Source organism: Lucilia sericata, unplaced genomic scaffold, assembly GCF_015586225.1.
Source record: "Lucilia sericata isolate MDLA Ls3-8-SP2 unplaced genomic scaffold, ASM1558622v1 Contig000381F_arrow, whole genome shotgun sequence".
Lineage (NCBI taxonomy): Eukaryota > Metazoa > Arthropoda > Insecta > Diptera > Calliphoridae > Lucilia > Lucilia sericata.
In genome coordinates, this window is record NW_023994400.1 from 241119 (window position 1) to 268243 (window position 27125).

Consider the following 27125-nt stretch of genomic DNA (forward strand, 5'->3'; position numbering starts at 1 on the left):
GATAGCTTTATTTATTAATGAATTATGCGCATTTAAGTGATTATCGGATGTGGACCTTATATATGGAAATATGACCAATTATGGACCGATCCGAAAAAAAATTCATATACGCACAAAACATATTCATGTCGAATTTTATCCCGATAGCTTTATTTATTAATGAATTAAGCTTGTTTAAGTGATTTTAGGATGTGGACCTTATATGGGAGCTATTACCAATAGTGGACTGATCCGGAATGACAAACTTATATATACCCTCTATCACCAGGGTATAAAAATTTTGGAAAGAATGAAGAAATAGCTTTCTGAACTCCTTTTGACAATTTTTGCTAGGACCAATAGGTGAAAAGTTACAGTCATTTGAATAAAAATGTCCAACTTTGACCCCTTCTGACTCCGGCAGTTCTTGACCGATAGAGCTGAAAATTTGTGTCTACTATCTCATAGTACTAACCTTGGTGCAAATTTCATCATCGGAAGACATCGATTTTTAAAGTTGACACGAAATTCGGCATATGTATTTATACATACGGCCGTATAAAATTCAATATGGAAAAATTTTATTTTAAATCCATTTAATATTTTTTTAACCAATTTTAATATTTTCTATTTAATATTTCTAATCGTAATGTATACATTACCTATAATTGAAACCTATAATTTGTTATGATAGTTGACAATGGCGTTTATAAAAACGGATAAATTGGACTTTTTACCTTTAATATTTACATGGTTTTGTAGATATGGCCTTGGTTAGTTAGGGCCGTTTGCGTTTAAGGTGACGATATGTACATGCGACAAAACATATTGGAATCTAAATTTGCCTTGATAATTGGTTATTTTTGATCACTTTAGTGGGAGTTTTTGGTATCAAAAGAATAAGAATATCTCATATATTCATTGGTATTTGTGGGCACTTCCAGGATTTAACTAACGATTCTCTGTGGGCTTCCGTCCAACTCCAGTTAATTTATATTATGTTTGACGATATCTTATAAGATTGTAATCAATCAAATGTGGTGGAACTCTGTGTAAATGTTTGCCTTTCGAAGACCTTTCATATGATACCGAAATTGCGTATTGCATATTTTTTTTAAGAAATATGGTTCCAGCTCATCATATGTTGACGTCAGGACAAACATTTTAAACATTATTTCATCGTATGAACAGAATTTTCTTTTTCGGCTGGAACATCATCAACTTCCGTTGTGGGGCCACCCTAATGTACATGTATTATAAGAAATATTACAAATATGTATAACCAAACGGCAGCACCGAATTAGTATATTTAAATCTCAATTTTCAATCTGTGAGAAATACGAAGAGAGTGAGAGCAGTAAGTAGTTGTAGAATCTACAATGTAGATGGAAAAATAGTCAAACAGTTTTTATACATGGACTTGTGTTTGGGTTATGTTTAATTGATTACAGTCGGAACAGTAGATAAGTTGTGTTTACGTTCATATAATTTGTTAAAGTCGCGGTCTTCTGTCTCTTGGTTTGAATATTTTAAACCAACGCAGGTGTAGCTGCAAAATAATCGCTGTCGTTTTGTATAGAATTTCGTGTTGTACGAAGAGAGTCGACCGACAATTGACGGCGCGTGAATTATAAAAATTTAGCTAAAACAAAAATAAATATTGTGCCATACACGTACTAGTGAATAAATATACTTGTTTATTACAATAATAATTATGAAAAAAAATATACATTATACATATTGAAAAAACACTCAGTAATAAAAGCAAATTCAAACGTGAAGAAACCTCACCATATAGGTGCATAAATAATATAACTTAAAAATTACTGTTTGAGAAGGTAGAGAACCCAATAATCTTAGAACAATTTTTTTGGTTATAGGTATTATTCCTTCATTAATGGTATCTATAATCAAAATCCAAACCCCGGAAGTGATTGTGTAGTGAAATAAATCTTTTTTAAGAGGCAATTTAAGAATTTTCGAATACAAAAAGCCAACATAAAAAATCTACAACAATTCCAAGATCACAAAATTCTTCAAATACCTACTATGTATAAAAAACTATGAACAATTATGATAACAATGGGATTTGACATTACGTCTAATATAATCTATATACACATTTATATATACATATGCATGTGTGCATCTACATCTATATATATATGAACGTAGATATGCTTGTATGTATGTATCAGTGTTGCCAGACATGATGGAAAAATTATGCGTATAATAAAGTGTATTACCATATTTATAGACTGTTAATATATTACAGGATATGTATGAATTAACTACTAAGTTTTAAAAACTATTTCTCAAGATAATAAGTATAACCAGCAGTGATATTTATTTCCTCAATTTAGATTGAATTAAAAACTATTACATTTGAAATGTACTGAATTTACGCCAAAATGGCAGCACTGGTATCAACATGTATTTGCTCAGAGAGTCAAAGAGAGCGAGTGAAGAACGAATACCAAGAAACAATTTTTATGATAGATTGGGTATAGTAGTCTCAGTATTTAATTATATCTCCTCGGCAAAATTCACTTGTAGTACATATCTATTATTTTGTTTGAGTTGCCTTCAGAACGTTCATACGTATTGACTTAATCACAAAACGATGATGACCTTTAACATCGTTAATGTGTATGTGTTTTCGATGACTGGCTATTTAAAGTAGCTACTAGTGAATCGGTCGCCTTTTCGATTGACAACTACGATCGTATTCATTGATAGGAAACTCCAACACTAACATTTATTCTTATGTACATAACGTACAGTGTGTTTTTGACAATCATAATGCTAAAAACAGTTGTATATATGCTAAATATGAAACATACTTGTATTTATGCATACATATGTATGTACATACATTTACATAGGTTCATATGTACGTATTTTTATAACATAGGTTCATATGTATGTATGTATTTTTATAAAAACATATATGTATGTATGCACGTATGCAAATTGGTTCCACTTGCTTTTAACAAGTTAAAAAATGAAACGTCTTTAAATTAATGTAGGTATACCTACTCCTCAAAGATAAAAAAGTACATACATATGTATGTATATGAGTTCAAATTTAAGATGTGAAGCGTTGACTTGTTTATTGCACCGTTAAAAACTGGTCAAATCAAGACTAGAGTAGTAGCAAGGCTGTTTCTTTGTTTTCATTAAATGGCAAAATGCTATGATGACTGACGTTTGAATAAGATTTGGTTGGCCTGATCATAAAATTCTCATTGAGAATATTTTACGATAACACTGTGCAACAATTACGAAACATTTTCATCTGCCACTTATCCTTCGAGTTGGAAAATTTTCGGTGTTAAGGAAAAACACAAAAAATCAGTTTTCGAATCTGGAAACCCCTCATTTATGTGTACATATTTCTTTTTAAATCCCATAGCCTTGGCACCAACGGCGTTTGTATAATAATAAGATTAAACATAATGTCTTAACATGAAATTCCAATTCGATAATAATGCATAATTGGATAATATTTGTATTCGGATAAGAATTCTCTGAATTTTGAAAAAAATTAAACGTAGCACAGTGGGGCAGAATGGAAATTTTTTGGAAATAAATCTGGCATTTCTAAACGGCTGATCCGATCGGGATAAAATTTGGCGTGAGCGTAGCCAAGGAGTATTCGAGTTTAAGTTTTGAAGATGAACCCTGCAGATGCCCCAGGGACGGCGCTGTGGCGGCTCAAAGTAGGGTACCTACGACATGTAAAATTTTTAAACTCGTGCCATTTTTTTGTTTTTCACCCAAATACAAAGATTTTTATACTACTTATCTCTTATAATATCCGAGTTATAGGCATTTAAAAATTTAGTGATACAAAATTTACCATACCTTGGTCCGCCTTTTTTTTGAATACCGGGCGTAATTTTGGACCAAATGGACTCAATTTTTTCTTGTTAGTTAGACAACAAAATTTCCAATAATATACAAAAAATTTCAGATCAATATTGTTTACAGATCCAAAAATATACGTTTTTTAATTTAAAAATTCAAAAAATTTTAGATTTTTGGCGTTTTTTTGCCAAAAATGTGTCTTAACTCTTTTATTAATAAAATAAAATTTTTATTAAGGACATATAACAATTTTATAGTTTTCTAAAAGGTATCTTTACGCAGAACGCTTTGGCGTAAAAAACTTGTCCTATTTTTTGAAAATGTTGCCACTGCGTCCTTCCGAATATGACCTATTTTTTATCAAAACTTCATCTTTGGGCGACATGTTCTAAAATCCCAAAGCTGGGATCAGAAAACTGAAAGCAGTTTTGGAAACCTCAATATGTTTTCTATTTACTCCAAAAGTATTTTCCCAGCCCTGAAAGAAATGTGGACCCTATGGGCAAAAAAGTAAAAAAATCCCATTTTTGGGATTTTCATTCCTATTTTTGGGAATTGCGGGATGCCCTTTGACCTTTTCAATTTTTTTTTTTGCATATTCTTATTTGAAATGACAAATTTAACAAGCGTTGAAAATTTCATTGAGTTTTGTTCATAAATAAAGATTTTGTCATATATTACATATTTGTTTAATTTCTAAAACTATGATTTATATCAAAATTTTAATAGGATCGCAGATAGCTACAACAATTTAGTCCATATTTATCCCTTAATATCTTTTTTTAGTTAGATATGGAAATTCTCGACCCTTTACAAAAAATTTTAAGCCAATATCTCAATTACATTCAAAAATATGTTCATTTAAACCTGTGTCCTTTAATTTCATCTTTTTCATATTTTAGTATTAAGTATGACAGAACATACATTTGGTGTTGAATAAAATATTTGGACAATTTTTAAAAATTATTTAGTTAATTATTTTATTATAATATTGTATATAAAATAAAAAAAATTATAATTTTATTATGAGCCACGCACAACAACACCTAAATCACCCCACACAAATTACCTTTCCCGCCCACCGAAATATAAAACACAATTTAATACAATATCATCAGTTAGTATAATAGCTTTTTTTATTTGAACTGTTTATCTTAAACATAATACAATTAATTCTTACAACCTACTTATATAGTTAATTCCTAACACTACTTATTTTCTATAAAATAATCTGTCATATCGGTATACATATCCAGAAGGTAATATAAGTCCTTTAAATCTTCCTTGTTTTGAGATGATAGAGTTTCATAACAAATCCATCTTTTTCGAATAGTTGAAAGAACAGGATCTTCATTCTGGAGCATTTTCTTGAGCTGAATAGTTGAACATGCTTAAAATCTCGATTCCTCCTCGCTTTCTGGGCTTCTTCTGTTAACTCTCCAAGTGGAAGAATATTCGATTCAATTATTATTTGACCATGACACAATACTTTGTGTACTGTTGGTGTTAGTTCCCTCCATGGATACAGAGATACAAGTAATTTAGAAATTTCAGATGTATATTCCCCAAATCGATTTCCATTAATTTTATGTTTACTATTCAGTGCCATTAAAATAGTGTTAACTCTTCGAAGCAACTCCTTGTCGATTCCAGTTATTTTTGAAGTAATTTCAAAATCACGAAAAAACCTTCTCGACGTATTACCGTCATTTGTACTACCGCAACTTGAAAGTGGTTTGTCGATGTTTAATCCCATCTGAACTTTAAATTCTTCTTGGATTCTGCTTTTTTCCGCAGCTCTCAGTTCTTTCAATTCTTCATTATTTTTTGTTGATTTAGTAGGATAGTTTGTTTTTTTTTTCCTGGATCGCCTTGTATGATGGTAATATATTGTGTCCTTTTTCATGCAGAGCTTTCCTTAATATTTGGTACTTATTTCGACTGAGACCCAGTTCCAACATAAGCGCTATTGCTTCCTCTTCAGTAAAATTTGATTATGATGTTGGAGTTGGTATACTTTCCACAATTCGCTTAAGTCGTTTTGGTGATGCATTAGGAAGAATAGTTGCAATATGTACGACATCCATATGTTGGTTTTCCTTTTTCAGCATTTCGTTAAATGTATCAGCAATTTCCTCATTTGAGATTGAAAAAAGTTTTTGTGTGACCCTCTTTTTTTTACCTTGAACATAAGTCTTCGTATGACTTGCAAGGCGCTCCTGTTGATGTGTTGTAAGTTGAGATTTCCGTAGTAGTTTCCATCCAACTACAAAATTTTAATCGAAATTTCTTTTGATTTCCATCCACAGACTTACTTTTTACATCAAAAAGTTTTAAAAAGTTTTCAATTTTTGATATGCCTGTTTTGTCTACTTTTCTACTATATGTAGTTTTTATATAATTTGAAATGTCTTCAATTCTTTCTGGCCCTTTTGAAGACACACTCCATAAAACGGAACACAACTCTTCGTACTTTAATGTAATCTTCATTGTAGATTTATTAAATATGGTACTTAAAATCTGAGAAGTTTACTTATATACCAATTCTTGTCATTTCCGATACAGGTATTCCAAAGTAAAAAATTACGAATTGTCTACCTATTAACATTTAGGACTATATTACTATAACCTGTAATTCAGTCATTGATATTTCTTATTAGTGAATGAATCGAAATTATCATTACCTGTATATTTTTACCTACATGATCATAAACGAAACAGAACGAAATGATCTGTTGAAAAAATTTAGGTAAAAAATAGTTATAAATTTTTGAAAATTTAAGCATAAGCATTATAAGGATAAGCAAACAAATAGAAAATAGGTAAATATAAGATTTAAATATGTGCTGTCATACTTAATACTAAAATATGAAAAAGATGAAATTAAAGGACACAGGTTTAAATGAACATATTTTTGAATGTAATTGAGATATTGGCTTGAAATTTTTTGTAAAGGGTCGAGAATTTCCATATCTAACTAAAAAATGATATTAAGGGATAAATATGGACTAAATTGTTGTAGCTATCTGCGATCCTATTAAAATTTTGATATAAATCATAGTTTTAGAAATTAAACAAATATGTAATATATGACAAAATCTTTATTTATGAACAAAACTCAATGAAATTTTCAACGCTTGTTAAATTTGTCATTTCAAATAAGAATATGCAAAAAAAAAATTGAAAAGGTCAAAGGGCATCCCGCAATTCCCAAAAATAGGAATGAAAATCCCAAAAATGGGATTTTTTACTTTTTTGCCCATAGGGTCCACATTTCTTTCAGGGCTGGGAAAATACTTTTGGAGTAAATAGAAAACATATTGAGGTTTCCAAAACTGCTTTCAGTTTTCTGATCCCAGCTTTGGGATTTTAGAACATGTCGCCCAAAGTTGAAGTTTTGATAAAAAATAGGTCATATTCGGAAGGACGCAGTGGCAACATTTTCAAAAAATAGGACAAGTTTTTTACGCCAAAGCGTTCTGCGTAAAGATACCTTTTAGAAAACTATAAAATTGTTATATGTCCTTAATAAAAATTTTATTTTATTAATAAAAGAGTTAAGACACATTTTTGGCAAAAAAACGCCAAAAATCTAAAATTTTTTGAATTTTTAAATTAAAAAACGTATATTTTTGGATCTGTAAACAATATTGATCTGAAATTTTTTGTATATTATTGGAAATTTTGTTGTCTAACTAACAAGAAAAAATTGAGTCCATTTGGTCCAAAATTACGCCCGGTATTCAAAAAAAGGCGGACCAAGGTATGGTAAATTTTGTATCACTAAATTTTTAAATGCCTATAACTCGGATATTATAAGAGATAAGTAGTATGTCCAAGCATGTTTTTTCAAGATCTCGTCGAGCGCTTTCACAAAATATAAAAATCTTTGCATTTGGGTGAAAAACAAAAAAATGGCACGAATTTAAAAATTTTACATGTCGTAGGTACCCTACTTTGAGCCGCCACAGCGCCGTCCCTGGGGCATCTGCAGGGTTCATCTTCAAAACTTAAACTCGAATACTCCTTGGCTACGCTCACGCCAAATTTTATCCCGATCGGATCAGCCGTTTAGAAATGCCAGATTTATTTCCAAAAAATTTCCATTCTGCCCCACTGTGCGTAGGTACATATTTCGCAATAAAAATTTATAAAAATCTAGCTTTCTTAAAAGAATTCTAACTGTAAATATGATTAACGTGAATAGTTTTTTTTTAATTAATCGATATTTAGTTATTTGCTATTTTTTTAATATTTAAAATTATATAATTATGAAAGTCTCTCAATATTTTACTTGTTTAACATATGCACTTTGAATATTGATTCATATACAATCGGTTGGATGGACGTATGGTCTTTCACAAGGTTAATCGCAATGCTAGAAACAATTTTGTTTGTCTCTGCCAATCAGTTATGGTTGATGAATGTGAGGGTTTATTTAAAGTTAACTAACTCTTAAATAAATATCAATACAAACTTAATGCACAGTGTTGCCAAAAGCCAATATAGCTTTTGGCAACCAATATAGCCAATAGAAGCATGAACTTTTGGAATTTAGTATTTCTTGATAGAAGCCCAAAAATGGGCGTTATGAGTGAAGTGGGCGTGGAACTTTCCATAGAAACTCATAATTTTTTAAATTATGTATGAAATTTTGACGGAATTATACATTTGAACCCTTGAACCTATGTTGATCATTTTTGAAGTGAAGTCGCCTTTTTCGCATGCATTAAAATAAAATTAAAATCTTGAAAAGTATATTGGGGAAACTATTGGAGCTAGAATGCTCAAATTTTGCACGAACAATTTTGACATTCGGGTAAACAATTGTCTAATAAATTGGCGGGAGCGTGGTCCCTCCCATATGAATTAAATTCTAAATTTCGTATATCTGGGAAGCCATTATTGCTAGAATGCTCAAGATTTGCACGAGCAATACTGAAATCCATGTGAACAATTTGCGAAAAATAACCGGACTAGCAATAGGGGCATTATACCTCCCATATGAACTAAATTTTCATTAATTCCATAACAGGTTTCATTGAAATGTTGTCTTTTGTTCGATGAAATTAATATCAGAGCCACCGTTTGCCGACTAGAGAAATGGCATAGGGTTTTCCCGTAAAATGTAAATATGAAAAATCGTAAAGGATTTTTTATTTATATTGTTTTTTTGTTTTACCAGTGTCTAAATGTTGATTTTTCGAGTATCGAATGAATATTTTTATTTTCTTTGTATTCAAAGATTACTTAAATTAAATTTTGAAGTAAATAAAAATACTGCCCGTCTAAATTTTGAGTCCAGGAACTATAGTATATTTTTCTAACGCACCTATGGTTAAACTTTTCTGATTTTCCTAATTAATTAACAATTTTTATTTGTAAAATTTATTGGAATAACTGTTTGATAAAATTTTATCAATCTTAAGATTATATTCCAATTACAATAATTAATTTGCGGCTAAAATATTATGGAAGTGTTGGAATCCCTATGAAAATTGTCTAAATAGGGATTTTAGAATAAGCTAGAATAATATAGTTCCTTATGTTTAACAGAAGTTTTCCACTTTTTTCCAATTTTTTTTACATTAAAGAAATAATGTAATCAGACGACTAGATATAAAATTATACGGTTGTATTCATAAAAAGTTAATTTAGGTTTATTAAACATTATTAAGCAAAATCCACGAAAATGGCATTCATAAACGTCAAATAGCTTAAAATACCTTCAATAAACCAATGACAAATAGAAAAAAATTATTGTACGCTCGACCCTACTTTAAGCCAACAATAAGTTGAATTCTTACAAATTTTGTCTCTGATTAAGCTTTTTTCATTAATTTTAGGTTGAAGACGAAAACTAATCATGTTTTATTCCAGATAAATTTTAAAAGTTTCTATTTTGGTGGAAAAAACTAAAATCTAGGCATTATTGGATTAATAGATGAATATTTGACAATATTCCAGTTGGTCAATACTATTTTTGGCAATTTGGAAATGCCCGCCTGTCAATCAAATCATGGCCACAATCATTTTATTTGTCTTTTTCATAGTTTATTCGCTAAATATAAAGCCATGAAGTAATTAAGAGTGTAAATTATATTGATTAGTGTTATATCAATGCAAAATATCTTCTCCGGCAATAAAATGTAGTCTTTTATTAAAGAAATTTATCAGTATTTGCAAAAATTTATTAAAAATTGCTATAAAAATAAGTAAAAATAACAAAATGTGCATAGTGATGTTTATTTTGTCACAAAATATTCGTTATTAGAATACTTTTAATTATAATTAAAAATATATATGTTATATTAATTCATCTGAACTAAATATATATTTACTGTAGCCATGTATACATTTATTTTTCTTTAAAGTTCGTTCTTATTTTCAAAAATGTGTTATAACCAAAAATATAAAATTAAGAAAACCGACTCAACGAATATTTTATCCTAATTGTACGCAACACTAACACAGAAAATGACAGCCAAATTGTACAGTGCTGCCAAGTTAAACAATAAACAGCACAATAGTTAATGTGGGTTTATTATTTGTTTATGAATACCACAATTTTATTAATGGCTTTTAAGTCTAAAGTGTACTTTAACTATTGTGTGATTTAAATCTAAAATAAGCATTTTTTATGAATACAACTGATAATCTTTTAAACTGTTAATAATCAGTTCGGGCCATGTTTTATTAATCAAATTTAAACATAAACGTCAATTTTTTCAAATTAAAATTGACTTTGTTATTTATAATGAAAGCCCGGTTAACAGGTTTTTTCTGGATTCGAAAAATGTTTAAAATTTTTTTCAAATGTCAACTATTCGAAACCCGGTTTTTGGAAAATGTCGAATAATCCATCACCCTAGTAGCGAGCACACTGGGTAAAGCTAGTTGTGTTACAAAAACGACTTTTTCTTACACGTATTATATATTCCAACATCAATAAACATGTTTAAATATACATACGTACATAAATGTACCGCCAGATATTGTCTGTTATGTTGCTTTTTAGGACTTTTTGACATGTGGAAATTCCTATTTGCTGTTACGCTCTATTGAATTTCATGTTACTAAAGTCGGTGTTTTTCACTATAAAGTTTTAAAAATTCGATTTTTAATTTTTTGGCTTTTAGGCCCTTTTGCATTTCAGGTGACAAAGTATTAGTTTTCCTTAGGGCGGAAGATACAGTTTTTATCTGCAAAATCTGTTTCTTTATGTTTTTTTACTCAACTTTAGAATATATGAGAATAGAATTGGGAGGCTTGAAGGCTTAGTACTTATTCATTTTACTTCTTATAAATGGACTTCTTTTTTAGTGCCTTTTTGGCAAAAAGACGTAACATACAAAAACAAATTTTCCTCGAAGTAGGAAAAGAGCATTACTTTAAAACTCCGAATATCAGAATTATCAAGTATTTCTTGTTAAAAATCCTATAAATATTTATTCTAATTCCATCAAATTTACAGAATAAGTGGAATACATTTCAATTCTATGAAATAATTTCTTAGATTGCAAAAAATATTATTTTAACATTAATTTCAACATGAACAACAAAGAGGGAGTATATCCATAATTATAGGAATATATTTATACATATGTATATTAACAAGGCAATTTTTGAGTTTTTTAATAGTTTTAAGTTAAGAAGTTTTTCAATTTTTTTTTATACATTTTCAAGGATATATTTATATCAGAAATAAGAAAAAATAATATAAATTAGCCATACGATCCATATAATGTGTTTCCGCTTTTCAATGACCTATTTGCACCTATCCCTTGAATCCTACAAAAAGATAACGCCCCGATCCATACTGTCTGGATCGTAGCTGAAATGTTGAATTGTTGAGCTGGCCTCCATATTCACTAGACTATTGCATTATAGAAAACTTGTGGGTATGGCTTGACCGAAAAGTTTATGAGTCTGGAAAATAGTATTCAACAATTCCTGAACTAATCTACTACTAATAAGAGTTGTCAACAAAAATGCTGAGAGCAAGCTTCCCAATATTTGTATTCCTACGTCAGTATTTGGTTAGTTGTATCAGGATAAAAATGTTAAAAATGTTTAGTTGTGAACATAAGTAACATTAATTTTGGGGACCACCTAATGAAACATTTCTAAATAAGGGATAAAGGTTGTGGAATTGATTCTTGCTCTGTTCGAATTGTTTACTTGATGTTTGTTCTATATATTTTAATTTTTGTAATTAAGTGCATATTCACTTTAATAATCAAATGAAGTGCATACTACCACTAATGAGTATTTTTAAACAAATTGGAAGGTAACCAAACTGGTTAAAACTTTTGGCTTAAAAACAAAATTAATAATAAGTACAAAATACAAGCAAAACCAGACTTTTAAAATCATTTATAACAGTGGTTCCCACAGTTTATTGCTTTGTGCATCTCAATCTTCCAAAATAATTCAATTTATTTAAATTCTCAGAAAGGCCAAACATATACCAGACCAGATTAATTGTTTACTACTTTATTTTTTTTTTTTGCTCCTTTGAATTTTAGTTTAAGTGCTCTTAAATAGAGATCTGATTTTAAAATATTTCTGGCACATCGAATTTTACGCGTTATCCATTTCAAATAATCTGAACTTGATCCGCGATGTTAGTCCTTCAACGAAAATATATATTTTTTTTATTTTTATAGGATTTCTTGCAATCAAAGCGTTTTATATACAAATTTAGGAATTTTTTTAATCTTATTTTTTTTTCAAAATTTTCAACTTTGAGTTAAAAATGTGAATATTTCAGAAACTCGACGTGATAAAAATAGTTCTGCATATTAATATCTTAAATTTTATTATGGATTTCATTGCAGACGAGTGTTATTAAAAAATTTTAACTTTTACTGTCGACTTGGTGGCGACAATGCCTAAATAATTGGGTGATTATAAAAGAAATTGCTAATTTGCCATATGATGTTTCTCAAAATATTTTAAATTAACGTTAACTAGCGGAGGGTCATGAACATTATTTATTTCTATGATTTATTTCCATTAATTTTAATGTTTATAAATTAAATTATTTTATATGAAGCAAGCCTTTTATCTAAATTTTAATAAATTTACAAAAAGACAAAGGTTTTAAGTTTTACATGCTATTGTATTTGTTAAATTATTCAAAACTAGCGGTTCCCGGTCCGCGTTGCAAGCCCTTGATTAGCCATGTGGACTTTACACTTAAAAAGCTATATACCCATCAAATTTTAAAATAATCGGTTTAGCGGCTTAGGTCTAAAAATTAAAACTTCGGTGCCATCTGTCTGTCTCACGATCCCTGGAACATATATTAGAAATTTTGACCTACCAGATGCCTTAGTTCCTGTTTATCGATTACGAACAAACAATAAAACAAAAATTTTAGTTTTATTAAATAAATATGTTTTCAAATATTTTCATTATATCAAAGGTTTTTGCTTATTGGGTAGAGACTTTTTGGAAAGAGACTACTGCGTGAAAGCACTATTTTTTGTTCGTGTTTCTTTCTTTCTTTTTTTGTAGTTAGTGTCAGAGTTTTAGAGGGAGTGTAACATTTTAACCTTATACATATAATCGAGTAATAATTTTTGTTACTACATACTTATATATTCTACATTCTATTTCTAGACTAATGCATATCGCATTACCCTTGCTTACTTATGTTATAGTCCATTGTACTAGGTAGTTCATAAGAAGAAATGAACCCAAAAAATGGGTTGTTTTGGCAGTTAACACTAATATTAGTGGCAACATGCGTGCGCTTGAGTAGTAGTCGGGAATCTCAACTTAGAGTTGGAAAAGCTTTAAATGTATTTGTCAGATTTGGTTATTTGGGAATATCGATGCGAGTTATTCCAACCAATGATACCAATGAAGATGTCAGATGGCTGTTTAAAGAACCTACCCGAAATATATACAAAGTGCGTACAATTTTTAAATGAAAGAATATTATATAGAGAGCATGACAATATTTTCGTTTTTAATTTACAGGATTTAAGTCATTTAGATGAAAGTCAGGAACAGAATACACCAGGTATTTTTCATGGCGATTTTCATATGGAATTTTGCGACAATCGTCGACAACTGTACCAGGCTTATTTTCGTGACTTCACTATAGAGCGGTTAGACCGGCCTTGGGAAGCATTTACTGGTGGATGGTTTCCTGATAATGCTGCTAAAAAACTCGGTATAAATACTTCCTTTATACAAGGCGATTACTCGTATGTTCTTGTACGTGTTGTGCGATTTCGAGAAACAGGCAAATTTAAGTCAGAATTACCCAATAATTTGACACTTGAAAATGATGTGCGGGAAAGGATGAACGAAATTGTTACAGGAAACGTTACAACAGCTGTAAAATTTTTTGAAAATGTGGGAACACATTATATTAACTCGTATACAACTGGAAACTCCTTATATCAGGTAAAAACAATTAATAAAATAAATTTCAGTAGAATTATGTACATTAGAAGTGTCCAAAAAGTATTTAGCTTGAATGGGTCTCATTTTGTTCATTTGTGTCTAAAATTTAAGACCAATGGAAAAAGGGGAACCCGTGCCGGAAATCGATTGAAAAGTGTAATTTTGCACATACATTTATACATACATACATACATACATACATACATACATACATACATACATACATACATACATACATACATACATACATACATACATACATACATACATACATACATACATACATACATACATACATACATACATACATACATACATACATACATACATACATACATACATACATACATACATACATACATACATACATACATACATACATACTATGAGAGAAGTCGTTAGTTTTTCATTTTGTTTCTGTGTTTATTAGAAATTTGTTTATGTTTTTATTTTTTTTCCGTGTCAAGTGACACAACTTTTAAAATCGATATCCGATAGTACTAACCTTTGTGCAAGGATAATAGGCAAGACACCAATTAAAAAAACAACAAAAAAATTCATTCATGTACAAATTCATACATTTTATGAACTTTTAATATTCTGAATGAAAACGTACTTTTTAATTGCAATTGAAGAATTTCCAGTTACAATTACTTGTAATTGAATATTTTGTTCCTTATAATTACATGTAATTTTGTAATTAGTAATACCTAAATTACAATAACAAGTAATTTTACTTGGAGACTTCAATTGCAATTACACATTACAAGTAATTGTAGTTGGTTATTTCTCAATTACACATTACAACTAATTGTAATTGACCATGTAGCGATTGAAAATCCTGACCTCAGTATAATTTTTGAAAAATAAATATTTTCGATTTTTTCGAAATGGGTCTCAAAAATTCCGTAATTTTAAGCTGATTACGAAATAAAATTTTTTTGGTCCACAAAATGATTTTTAGTGGGTTGGAGAGGCATATTGTTTTCACTTTTTATCGAAATTGTTGTCAAAATTTCGTAATTTTAAGCTTATGCAGAAAAATGTTTAAAAAATAGTTTGGCATTTGGTTTAATCCGTTTCAGAAAATTTTTTTTGAAATTTATATGCATCTTATAATACAATTAAAGTCGTTTTGCGGACCCGAAATACTCTAACTAAAACTTTAATTATTTTCCCGCGATAAGCACAAAATTACGGAATTTTTGACACCCAATTCGAAAAGATTGCAGAATTTTTTTAACATATTGTACTGAGATCAATATTTTCAATCGCAGGTAGGGAACTGAGGACGTTTTTCAAAAAATTGTTTTTTATTTTTCTCGTATTTAGTACATTGAAACGCATCGTTTTAGAGGTATTCCCCTAAAAAGTGGTCCACGGGACACCCTAATGTACAGCCAGATAGTCAGCCAACCGATCCCACAAAAATTCAATCAATCGTTTTATAAAATTTAAATTGGACATTATTAACATCAGCACACATACGAAATAGCACTAAACGGTTTCGTTATAGCAATCAAATTTGTTTTGTTATAATTAATTTGCAACATCCCTGGTTCTTACTGCAAGTCTTCACACCATATTTTGCATTTTTATTTCCTGTTTAAATGTTCAAAGTAATAAGCAGGCCAACCAAAAATATGCAATATCATATTTTTTGCTGTTCGTCGTATGGACACAATTTAACGAATTTTGACATTGATTTGTTAGAGCATATTTTGCATTTAACAGCATATTTCACGTGGCGAGGAGTTACGCCCATATTAAGAAAATATTAAATCAGTATATCTAAGATAATTTATCTTAGAAGAACTTTAATATTCATCTGAACATTTTAAAGAAAACAGGGCGGACTTTCATCTGGGGGGTTTTGGAGCCCCCATATGAATTAAATAGAAAAAATCGTATATCTGAGAAACTATTAGTTCTAGAATCTTCAAATTTTAAATGAAGAAGTTTGACATTCATGTGAACATTCAAGAGAACAAAGGGCGGACTTTCAATCGGAGGTTTGGCATCTCCCATATGAATTAAATACAAAATTTCGTATATCTGGGAAACTCTTAGATTATTCAAATTTTTTATAGATTAATTAACGTTCGTAAAATTCGCATGCCATCTCCCATATTGTATATCTGGAAAAAAGTTATAGTTAGAATCTTTAAAATCGTTAAGTGTTTTTTTTTTCATATTGCTTGTATGGTTGCAAAGCACACTGGGTATAGCTTCTATTTTATAACAGCAAGAAGACACCTTCATTTATAAAATCGATTGTGTGGTCCGAAAGTCCAATCTGTCGACTTTAAAATAAAGGTTTAAGAAATTGAGTTTGTCATAGAATAAAGGCAAAATGGAGGTTTTGTAATTTTATAATTGTTCCAAGCTTTCAAAAACATAATATTTAAAAAAAATTACTGAACAAAATAAAATTATTAATAAAAGTTGGTTGGTCACATAATTAAAACATTTAATATTTTATTGATAAAGTCATAATTTCGAGAAATGAAGAATAAAATTTTTATTTTAAGGTTCTTTTTTTTTGGTAATTTTCGAAATATTTTGCATTTTGATCATCCGCAAACTTTTGAAATTCTTAATTTAGACGAAATCAATTAAATTATTTTTAAAGAGAATGTGGTTTAGAATTATTTATTTTTGGAAATAAATCGGTATCTCTGGAGATATTGTACCGAATAGTTACGTTTTTATAGTTGGAGTTTTTTTAGAGCATTTTTTTTTTTGCATTTTGGGTCATAAATGAATTTTTAGCGAATTTTTTTAAAAAATGTCATACCCGAGGCAAGAAATTTCGCTCACGATCACCTAAAACCGTCAATCAACTCGAAAACACCTCAGCTCCAACCATGTCAAAATTCGTTACGATACCACCAGTAGGGTGCTAAAACTCAAAAAATTAGTATAATTTTAGTAATACTAAGCAATTTCAATTCCACAATTAAGAAATTAATTTTGAGGTATATTTTTAGTTATATGTAACTTTTTTGTAATGAGGTCAATTTTAATATTTATTTGTGTTGCAAAAAACTATTCAAATTGTCAATAAAATATAAAATGTTTTAATTATATAGCCAACCGATTTTCATTTTCTTCAGAATTTTTTTCTTACAGATTTGTAATGTTTATTATAACATACAGATTGAAGAAAAATAAAAATGTTTTTGTTTCCTTTTGAAAATTCGACAAAAAGTTTAAAATTGCATCGATAATGTAAATGTTTTAATTATATGACCTCCACAGTATTTAGGAGAGTCAAAAAGTGGATTCTAAAAGTGATGTATCCTTTAGATGTGTGAACGAGTATGAGGTGTTGGTGGCTTTAAATGAGGTGCGTTCGGATTCCATTGGGACCGATGGTTTTTCTAAGCAATTTATTAAAACAATATATCCTTACGCGTCCGAGTTATTTCTACATTTGAAGAGCTTATTTTATTTTTATTTTGTGTAAATCGACATTAAAGTTTAAAAAAAAAAAAAATCTAAAAAAATAGGATTTTTTAATTTGTACTTTAAAAACGCTTAAGTAATAATAAGGCCGATAACTGTCTGATGCCAATAGATGGACTTCATAAATAAATTGGAAACCACTTTATTAAATGACATTGGTATTGCTATTAATATTATTATATAAAATAGTAAAAATAAAAATTGCAACATTTCTCAATTTAAACGAACAAACTACAACTACGCTAAACAAATAAATTTTATTTAATTCTATTTTTACTACATTTAAGTTTTCCTTAGGTTAGAAGACAGCTTGTGTTTTTCGATATCTTAGTCTAAAGTCTGAGTATATTAGGCCAATTTCTGTTCTTCCTGCTCTGTGGTAGGTAATGGAATATACATATTTAAATTCTATTAATTACAACAGGATGATTGACAAGTATTAGCCAATCTTTAAGGTAGATCGAAGTTTATTAGCCTTAACGGAGTGGTGTCTGGTATATTGCAACGCCATACAGGTGTTCCTCGGGGTTCTGTGTTAGGACCTGTATTGTTTAATATATACGTCAATGATCTACCGAGTCTAATAGTTCAAAACGTTTATAAGCATATGCAGATGATGTGGCCTTACTTTTTAGTTGCAATCGAAATATTGCAGATGTTCTGCATAGCAACATTGACTATTCCCTTCGACTTAATAGTAATTTCCGTACTATTAATGCTTTTTGATAGATTTAATGTTAATTTGGACATTTTTATAAGTTTACTTTTAGTAGATCGACTAGAAGTCCCCAAATTTTGGTACCTTAAATTAATAATTCCTTCTATGAAAGATCATTTTTAATTCGTATTTATACTTACCCATGGAGTTACTTATTTTCTTACATTTAAATAATGTCTTTCTCATCAAACTTTTGGATTTGGTTTAAGTACGTAATTTAATTTTGTTCTCCTTTCCTATTTGCAAAGTAGCTTGATTGTTACAGATACCTGATTATCTTATAAGTAAGAACATTGCTATTTTTATAACCTACACCACTATAGTGGAAAGGCTATTATGCGTTTCTGCTTATGTTTGTAGCCTACCTTAAAGTATAGCGATCGACCCAGAATCACCTTCTGAGTTGATTAAGACATGTTTGACCGGTACAGGGACGAAGCCTATTGCTAAAATCCACTATTTCACCTAGCCCCTATACAACCGGACCTTCCGATTTGGGCTTATAACCATTAGTATTACGAAAAAATATATCTCCTCCAAACTTTATGAGGGTCACCACATGTTTGACCCTAACTTCCATATAAATTCTGTTTTAGAAAATTTGTTTTTCATTAAGAAATTGCTTAAATACATCAGAATTAATGTAAAATTCTACATAAACGTTTCTCTATGAAAAATATATAATTTTCAAAGTGCTCGAAGGTATGCTCGACTTTCCTACTTGTTATTATATATAAAAAACATAAAGTTTATTTTTGCTTAGGTTTTTATACCCTACGCCATTATAGTGGGGGAACAGTAATTTAACTTGTATGTCCGTCCGCCCATCTCTTTGGTATGTAATCCTCTTTTGGTCCAAGAACGAAAGGTATTGAAAATGTTTGAAATCAGTTAATTATTTCACCTTGCCCCCATACAACCGGACCCCTAGAATAGGGATTTTGAGATCATAGTTATGTTAAAGTTCTTATATCTCTACAAAAATAGCAAATACATAGTTGTATATAGGTATACTGCCGATTTTCGTAAAGATGGGGCCAAATTTAACGCTAAGCCCCATACAAAGTCCTCTTCCTAAAATGACTTGATCTTCAAGAATTCACCTATAAATACTAATATAACTATAAAATTCTGCATAAATAACTTTAATGAAAGCGTAAATTCCTCTACCAAATTTATAAGGTCATGTTTACCCTTGCCCAAGTATAATCACTTTTTCTTGGTCGACAAATCCTAATAAATCCTATAAATCTCTTTTTAAGTATGTTTGTTTATTTGTATATTTTCATTTGCAGGTCTTCGTTTACAATCGCAAAAACTATCAAATGATTAAGGAACGGATAAAAACAAAAGGCATCAATGCTCTATCTAAACAAGATCTCTATCATTTATTTGCACCCTGGGTTGCAGAACATTTGGGCCAAATACGATCAGCAAGCGCCAATAATACTGTTGAGAGGTGGGCTCGGCGCAAACTTCAATATGAATATTTACTGGTCAAATATGTTACACTACTTAAACTACACGGCAACGGCACTTTGCTTCGAACACTAGACAATCTCTTAGGGAACGATGCCATATTGCAGCTGGATTTAAAATCACTCAACGTTATATTTCGGAGCGAACCAGAAAAACAAAATTGGTTTCATGAAGTTTTAGACAATCATATGAAGCTATGGGAAGCCAATATGCCACAAAATTAAATTCATTACTTCAAAAAACCAATATTCAACCTGTAAAGTTCCTAAAACATTAAATAGGAAACGAAAACATACTGCTACTGCCTTTAGAAACTTTAGTTAATCCTTCATCAATGTAGTTTTTTCGGCTGGTTCACACGTTTTAATTTAAGTTTATTCATAAGATCATTATCATATTGATGCCTGTGATACTTTTTAGTACATAATTTTTATTATATTGTTAAATAAATATACGATGACACCAAACTCAACCCCACAATTTATCGTTAAACAATTGTACGAATAAAACTGTAATAATAACATTAATAAGAATTTATTATTATAATGGAGTATATTACAGTGATGGAATTTTTTTTGTATTTAATTTTAAATATTTTGAGCATATTACACATATTAGACTAAAATTGCAGCTACAAAACTAAAGCACGTAACTTTGGATATATTCAATTATAGGAAATCTTAAGAAACTATTAACAATTCAATAAGAAAAAGTTGTATGTGCCAAATTTCATCAAATTATCTTAAAAATTGCGACCTGTAGAGTGCCCACAAGGTTTACATGGATACACATGACATAGCTAAATCGAATCAGAAAGTCATATTTTTAGGTATTATAAACATCAGCACAAACCCATAATACCCTCTCCACTTTAGTGGTGTAGGGTATAAATACATAGCTAAATTATTAATATCATAAATTTAAATTTAATAAATTTTAATTGAAATTAATCATCATCATTTTTCTGCACCCTGCTAATATTTATTTAAGAAAAATTCAAAAATAAAAATTCACCTCAACTCACCATAGCAAATTCTGTCATCGAGCGCTTGAAGGCGTTTGCCAAAGAATAAATAAGAAATGAAACTGCTGTCAAAAGTACCTAAGTCTACTGTCATCCGGTACCTAACTCTAAGAATGTATTAGTAGAATTCTCAAGTCAACATAGTTGCAAAAAATCGTATTGAAAAATATTGAAAAAAAATATTTCATTTCAATTTATACTTTGAAAGGTTTCTTGAGATATTTTCCACATATTTTATCTACAAACATTTTATAAACACGTCTATTTGTTTTTTAATCTATAATATTGGAAAAATAAATTATTTATTTGAAATATATTTTTCGTTTACCATACGAAAATTTACAACATTGTTTTTTTTAGTTTTAATTTCAACCAACAATAATTCAATGTCAAAAAATAAAAAATATTTTTTTTTTTCGTTTGTAGAAAATTTATTATTTTCGGGCTATTAAATGTGTTTAAATTGTGCAAAAAAAATATAAAATATAATGTTAAGTGATAAAAAATATTTCAAAGTGCTATTATCCTCAAATTTTCGCGAAAAAGTTTTGAAGTTTGGAGAGAGAATAACATTTTTACATATGTGTTGGATTTACACAGCACTCGTCTGTGAGAAGAGCGTAATGTTATTGTTGTAAAAAAATGACAGCGTTTCACTTCTTGTTTATTCTTTGGCGTTTGCAGTAAAAAGTGAGTAAAGGTAGAATTACCCAAGCGCAACGTACTGTAACTGTAAGAAAACGTGTCAGCTGATCGTTTTTGATTAAGGAAAGACAATGAAAATGCTTACCGAAATGTAGCCGTAACGTTTCAACCTGTATAAAATAGAATTTTATAACGTTTTTACGTGACATTTGTAGAACAGTGATGGCACTTTTGTATGTAGAATAGAACTGTGGTACAAATTCCCTTTTTTCATACTTTTTTTATTTGTATGCACAAATTTGAATTTTTATATTATTATGCTTAAATTTAATAAATTGTTTACCTTTTAAATTTTTAGGATGCATATGTGATGATAGCAATGTGTATACATAAAATTTTATAGAAAACACGTTAATAACGTATCAAACCAGGCGTTATCTCAGTTATCTAAAAATATATCGATATAACGTTACTTCATATTACATAAAATTTTGTAGATAACAATTTGGGCTTTCTAATGGTATAAATTTGAGAGCTCCATCTCATTAAATACAGACGTTAGTTTAAAAATGTATATTTTTAAAATCATTGATTTGTATTTAATGCAATTTATATAGCTCGATACTTTCAATTTTGCAAGAGCAAGTAAAGGTAGCTTTAAATTTTTCAATACTTTCTAAAAAAAGTTGAAAATAATTTTAAAAACAACAGGAAAAAAAGCTTGATGAGTTAAACGCTATTACTTATACATATATATTTTTTAATTTTGGTACTTTTTCTACTTAGCCATTTTAAAGATAGAGCCTCTCAATAACCATCACTGTTTCGAACAGCTAATTGAATATTTATGTAATTTATTTTTGCTTTTTATAATTTTTGATTTTTTAAATACCTACATAAAATAGTCTTAAAGAAATAACAAAAAAGGCAAGTTATTGCTAATTAATTTACCTTTATATTAAAAAAACGCCTAAAAGCTTAAATTATTTTGTGTTTATTTCCAAGACAAGCGTTACGTTTTTAAATGTTCTATAAGTGCACAAACGTGGTAACGGTACGGTACGTTACAGTACGTGGACAGCAACGTTCGGGTAATTCTACCTTAAACAAAAATAAAAACAATTACAGGGTGCACTTATAAGGTGAAGTCAATTCAACAGCTGATCACTCATTTTTTATTTGAGGTAGATACAACTGTCAAAGTACACCATTTAGAGTTGCCACAATCCGAAAAAATATGTACATCTATCTAGGGATTCATTATATTTTTAGGACAAAAAATTAATAAATAAATTTTATATTCATTTTAATCCGTAGTAAATTTATGCGAAATACTCAAAATTTGCACAAACTATTTGTCTTAAATATGCATATATTTTATCAATTATAGGGAACATTTTACTAATCAATTGAGAGTACAAACATCCCACAATTGTAAATAAAATTATTAAAACTCGATTTTATCATAGATATCTTAATTTTTAACAACCATGGTAGTGGTTTGGTCACATTTCTATAAAGATCATTATATATTTCTTATACGACAATAGTAGAGACCTACACGGTATTATAAGTTCCCAATATTGACTGATAAAAAATAATATGTATATAGTTTGTATTTTTGCTACTACTTACAATTTTGTAATCTAATACTAATTTTTTGTTATTTTAATTGATAATTTATTTACTTTTTTTAATAAGTAAATAATAAATAATATTCTAACCCCCTTATTCACAAACAACATTTTTATTTTATAAAAGGTTTATAAAACAAAATTTCCACAAAATTTTACCGTTTATAAAATAAAAATTTTGTTTGTGAATAATTTTTCAATTCATGTATAACTTTTAATAAATTTTATCTTATAATACATATTTACTTTTCGTGAAGATATTTTTGGGCATGTGGGATTGTCGTTTTGTAAGGTAAATTAAAAAAAAACACGGTGGCAACATGTAAATTTTTTGTATCTACTTCTGTTGTTTTTGTAGAATTGACTTCACCTTAAAAGTGCACCCTGGTTCTTGGTTTCGTTTTCTTACTATGCACGTAATAAAAACTGGATAGTAGCGTAATTTGACTGGACCCATTCCAATCCAACGTGCGCTGTTACAAAAAATACACAGTTTTTCCACAGTTTTTTGCTTTTCGGAAGTAGTAAGTTGACAATAATTGTGGCAACTTTACCCTATTAGTACGCGAAAATACAACGCTTTTTCCTTGTGACAGCTTTCAATAGGAAAATACAATAATGCTAAACAATAGTTTTGACATTTGTTTAAAAACTTAACGTTTGATATTATTGTTCTGGCACGACAAACTAGTTGATAATAAAAGACTTTTTTTTATAAAATTGTAAAATTATTGTTTTAATTATAGAAAAAACTATATAGTTATGTATGGTGGCGACATCTATTGAAAACAAATGTAATATAAATATTCGTTTGGTTTGTGAATTTGATAATATTGCTTACCTTGCCAGATGCATAATTTTAAATCTTTAAAATTTGTTAATTTATTTTCCATATTTATTTACTTTATAGCTCTCATAGAGACGTTGGCATCGAATGTTTTATGACATTTAACAATTATGTACATTAATAAATTTTAAACAAATTATGGGATTTGACTAATGGACACTGATTTAAATTGAAGAGTTTAATACACATGGTTAGTAGGGTTACTTAAAAGGGCCCTTCATACGATAACACTTTACATATGACTTTATGTATGGAAATTAAAATGAAATTCCATCCGAATTTTGAAAAAAAGTATAAAAGTTAGACGATTATATTTGACAGATCATATTACCATATTATTTATTATTTTTTTAAATTTATATTTATTGTACTTTTTCTGTTTTCACTTTAATAATAACGAAATTAGTTTTATTAAATTATTAAATTATTCCAATAAAAACTTTTACTATTTTACGTACTTGTAGCAAAAATTTGATAAGTAGCAATAGAAATCGTTGCTACTAGTTGATGATACCAGTTAAAAACAAAGTAACAAATAAACATATATTAACGGGAAAATGATGCAGTATAGAGGCCTTACTAAAGGCATTATTTTTTAGACACAAGTTCATCACACCGTATTTCAAAATCGTTTCAAATTTACATGTTAATAGAATGCTTCTTTAAAAAGGCCGGTAGATGGTCTTCCTAGGCCTTTAGAAGTTCCTTTGTTGAAGTCTTTTAAAAAGGTCTTGTAGACTGTCCTGTCCTCCAGAAGGCTTTGTAGATTGTCCTCACAGGAAATTATTCATTAGAACTTATAAAAGTTTTATAAAACAGATTTTCATACAAAATTTAATACACAAAGCTTTAATAGCATTGCTACTTCATTTAGGTAGCAGTCGCTACAAAATTTTTGGTAGTTGAAAAATATAATTTTATTTATTGCTACTTTGGGATAATATTTACTGCTTCAAGTTGAAGCATTCAATAGCTACATTGAAACATTTAAATATCAATGACTGTACTACTGCTATTAATTATTTTTTTGTCTACTACTACTATAACTTTTGCTGCCAAAAGTAGTGATTGTTCATTAATACAGCTATTTGTAGTCTAGTTATGTATATTAAAACTGATTTTCGCATTTCCATAATTTTATATGTTTCGAACTACATATTATATTGGAATTTATATATTTGGCAAATTTTCATAAATTTCCAATAACATTTAAATATAAATTGAATTAAATATTATATGAAATATTTATCATCATTCGAATACCATTTTAGAGATTATTGGCAAAAAATATGTACATATGTACATATATCCTAAACTTCGAACTATTTTGACCAACATTTTTTGCTATTTATTCGACTGTAAATTTCTGAACAAAATTTTCTCAAACCAAAAACCCTTTTAAATGTTTTGAATTATAATTAAATTTAAAAAATCACTCACCTTATTTAACACTTGTTTCCTTTCCGCCCACAATTTTATTTCCCCTCATTCACAAATTTTTAATTAGCCTTTTATTTATCATTATTTTTCTGTTTTATTTCAAAGATTTTTTATTTACTTTCACGACTTTTTTACTTTCTTAGCTTTTTTCTTACAAAGATCTACACTTGATTTCCTTCTCATTTCCTTTACTATAATTGAAAGCTTTTACATACTTATATAAAATTATTTTACTTCTTAATTTTTCTTTACAAAACTTATAAAAGATTTTCATTTCTCATTAAAACCTTTTTTTCCACTTTCCAACCAACCAACTAACCAATGAGCTTAACACACTCCACTACCCGCACACCAACTCACACTTATTAACAACGAATGGCCAAACTAAAGCAACCACCGGCTCAGCATTTTATCTTTTTCCAAACAGTTTTACTATTCTTACAAATTTACAAGTTACTTTTTAACTACATTTTTACACACAACGTTAACAAACATTTAGATTTCATATTTATTCAAAATATATTAACAATTTATTAACTTTTAACCGGATTTATTAATTAATTAAACGACCACTAATCACCAAACAAACGAACACTTGCGAAATTTCTAGAAAACTGAAAGAAAAAATGCAAAAGTGATTCTATTGCTATTGTTTTTGTTGCAGCTGCTGTCATTATAATATTTGTACTAAATTGTATGCAAATATGTAATGTGTTTGTTGTTATTTTATTTTGTTGTAGAGAGGGGGATAATAATAAAAAGTGCGTAAATAGATTAAGAGCAAGATGTTAAGGACATTCGTAATTCAGCTCTGGGTGGAGGAAGACCGTCGTGCGTCGTTGCCATTATCGCTTAAGGGTAATGAGGCCGTCCTTTTTGCTCTGCCTTCGAGAGTTTTACGTTTCAAACCGCATTGGCCAATGTGTGACGTCAGATAACTGTACCGAGTTACAGTTTTTCTTGAGGTGCATATTGACCATGTGCAATCGTGTTAACTTAACCTAAGTTTTTAATTTTAATTGGAACATATGATCTAGTTTTTTCTAGCTAGAATTGGTGATGGCGTTGTATAATTTTTAATTACTGGCCAAATAAATCTTAGTTTTGGAAACTAAGTAACTTAAAAAACAAACAAACAAACAAGATGTTAACTGCCGGTCCACACTAGGAAACTTTTTTTGGAAACTTTTGATTTTGCGTGAGAGAGAAAGAGAAAGAATATCATTCATCTCTCTCGTGGTACGGAGTTTCTCGTACTCGGAAACTTGTTTTGTTTTGTTATTCTTCTCATTCGTACAACAACAAATCAATGCAATTAATCCCTTCAAACATTTAGAAGACAAAACTATTGCGCATCACCCCAGACGCCACGTCAGAATCACTTCTGGACGATTGTCAGACGAGAACGCACATTTTACAAAAACAAAATACATTGATTTCGAATTTTCGTCTTCTAGAAATATACTTTTATGTTACTTCCGGATGATAGTTAGAAGAGTGCATCCATTTAGCTTAAACAAAAGACCATGACTGTTGAATTTTTTTCATCTGGAAGTATACCTTTTAGAGACTTCTGAATGAGAGTTGGGTGAGAACACA

General features: G+C 29.2%; 1 protein-coding gene and 1 long non-coding RNA gene across 3 annotated transcripts in view; one reads left to right on the top strand and one right to left on the bottom strand.

The window, feature by feature from the left end:
• The window catches only part of LOC119604304, a 100511-nt gene extending 74398 nt beyond the window's left edge, over positions 1-26113 (bottom strand). Inside the window, exon 1 of the long non-coding RNA XR_005231507.1 lies at positions 25527-26113. This is a non-coding gene — a long non-coding RNA (uncharacterized LOC119604304). The remainder of the gene's footprint in view (positions 1-25526) is intronic.
• Positions 1419-20403, top strand: LOC119604303 (torso-like protein). Of its 2 annotated transcripts, none has more exons than XM_037956858.1 (4): positions 1419-1777; positions 13477-13769; positions 13840-14271; positions 19753-20403. In XM_037956858.1, the coding sequence occupies exons 2-4, from the start codon at positions 13548-13550 to the stop codon at positions 20158-20160; spliced, it is 1062 nt and encodes a 353-aa protein (XP_037812786.1). In that variant the 5' UTR covers positions 1419-1777; positions 13477-13547; the 3' UTR covers positions 20161-20403. The 2 variants fall into 2 exon arrangements, with proteins under 2 accessions (XP_037812786.1, XP_037812785.1); XM_037956857.1 differs by having other exon boundaries at positions 1425-1817.
• Positions 26114-27125: the final 1012 nt, after the last annotated feature.

Excerpts from the sequence above, each read along its gene's own strand:
- LOC119604303 (XM_037956858.1), top strand. The coding sequence starts at position 13,548 with ATGAACCCAAAAAATGGGTTGTTTTGGCAGTTAACACTAATATTAGTG. Across the intron at positions 13,770-13,839 it reads CTACCCGAAATATATACAAA|GATTTAAGTCATTTAGATGA; the intron begins GTGCGTACAATT and ends TTTAATTTACAG. Across the intron at positions 14,272-19,752 it reads CTGGAAACTCCTTATATCAG|GTCTTCGTTTACAATCGCAA; the intron begins GTAAAAACAATT and ends TTTCATTTGCAG.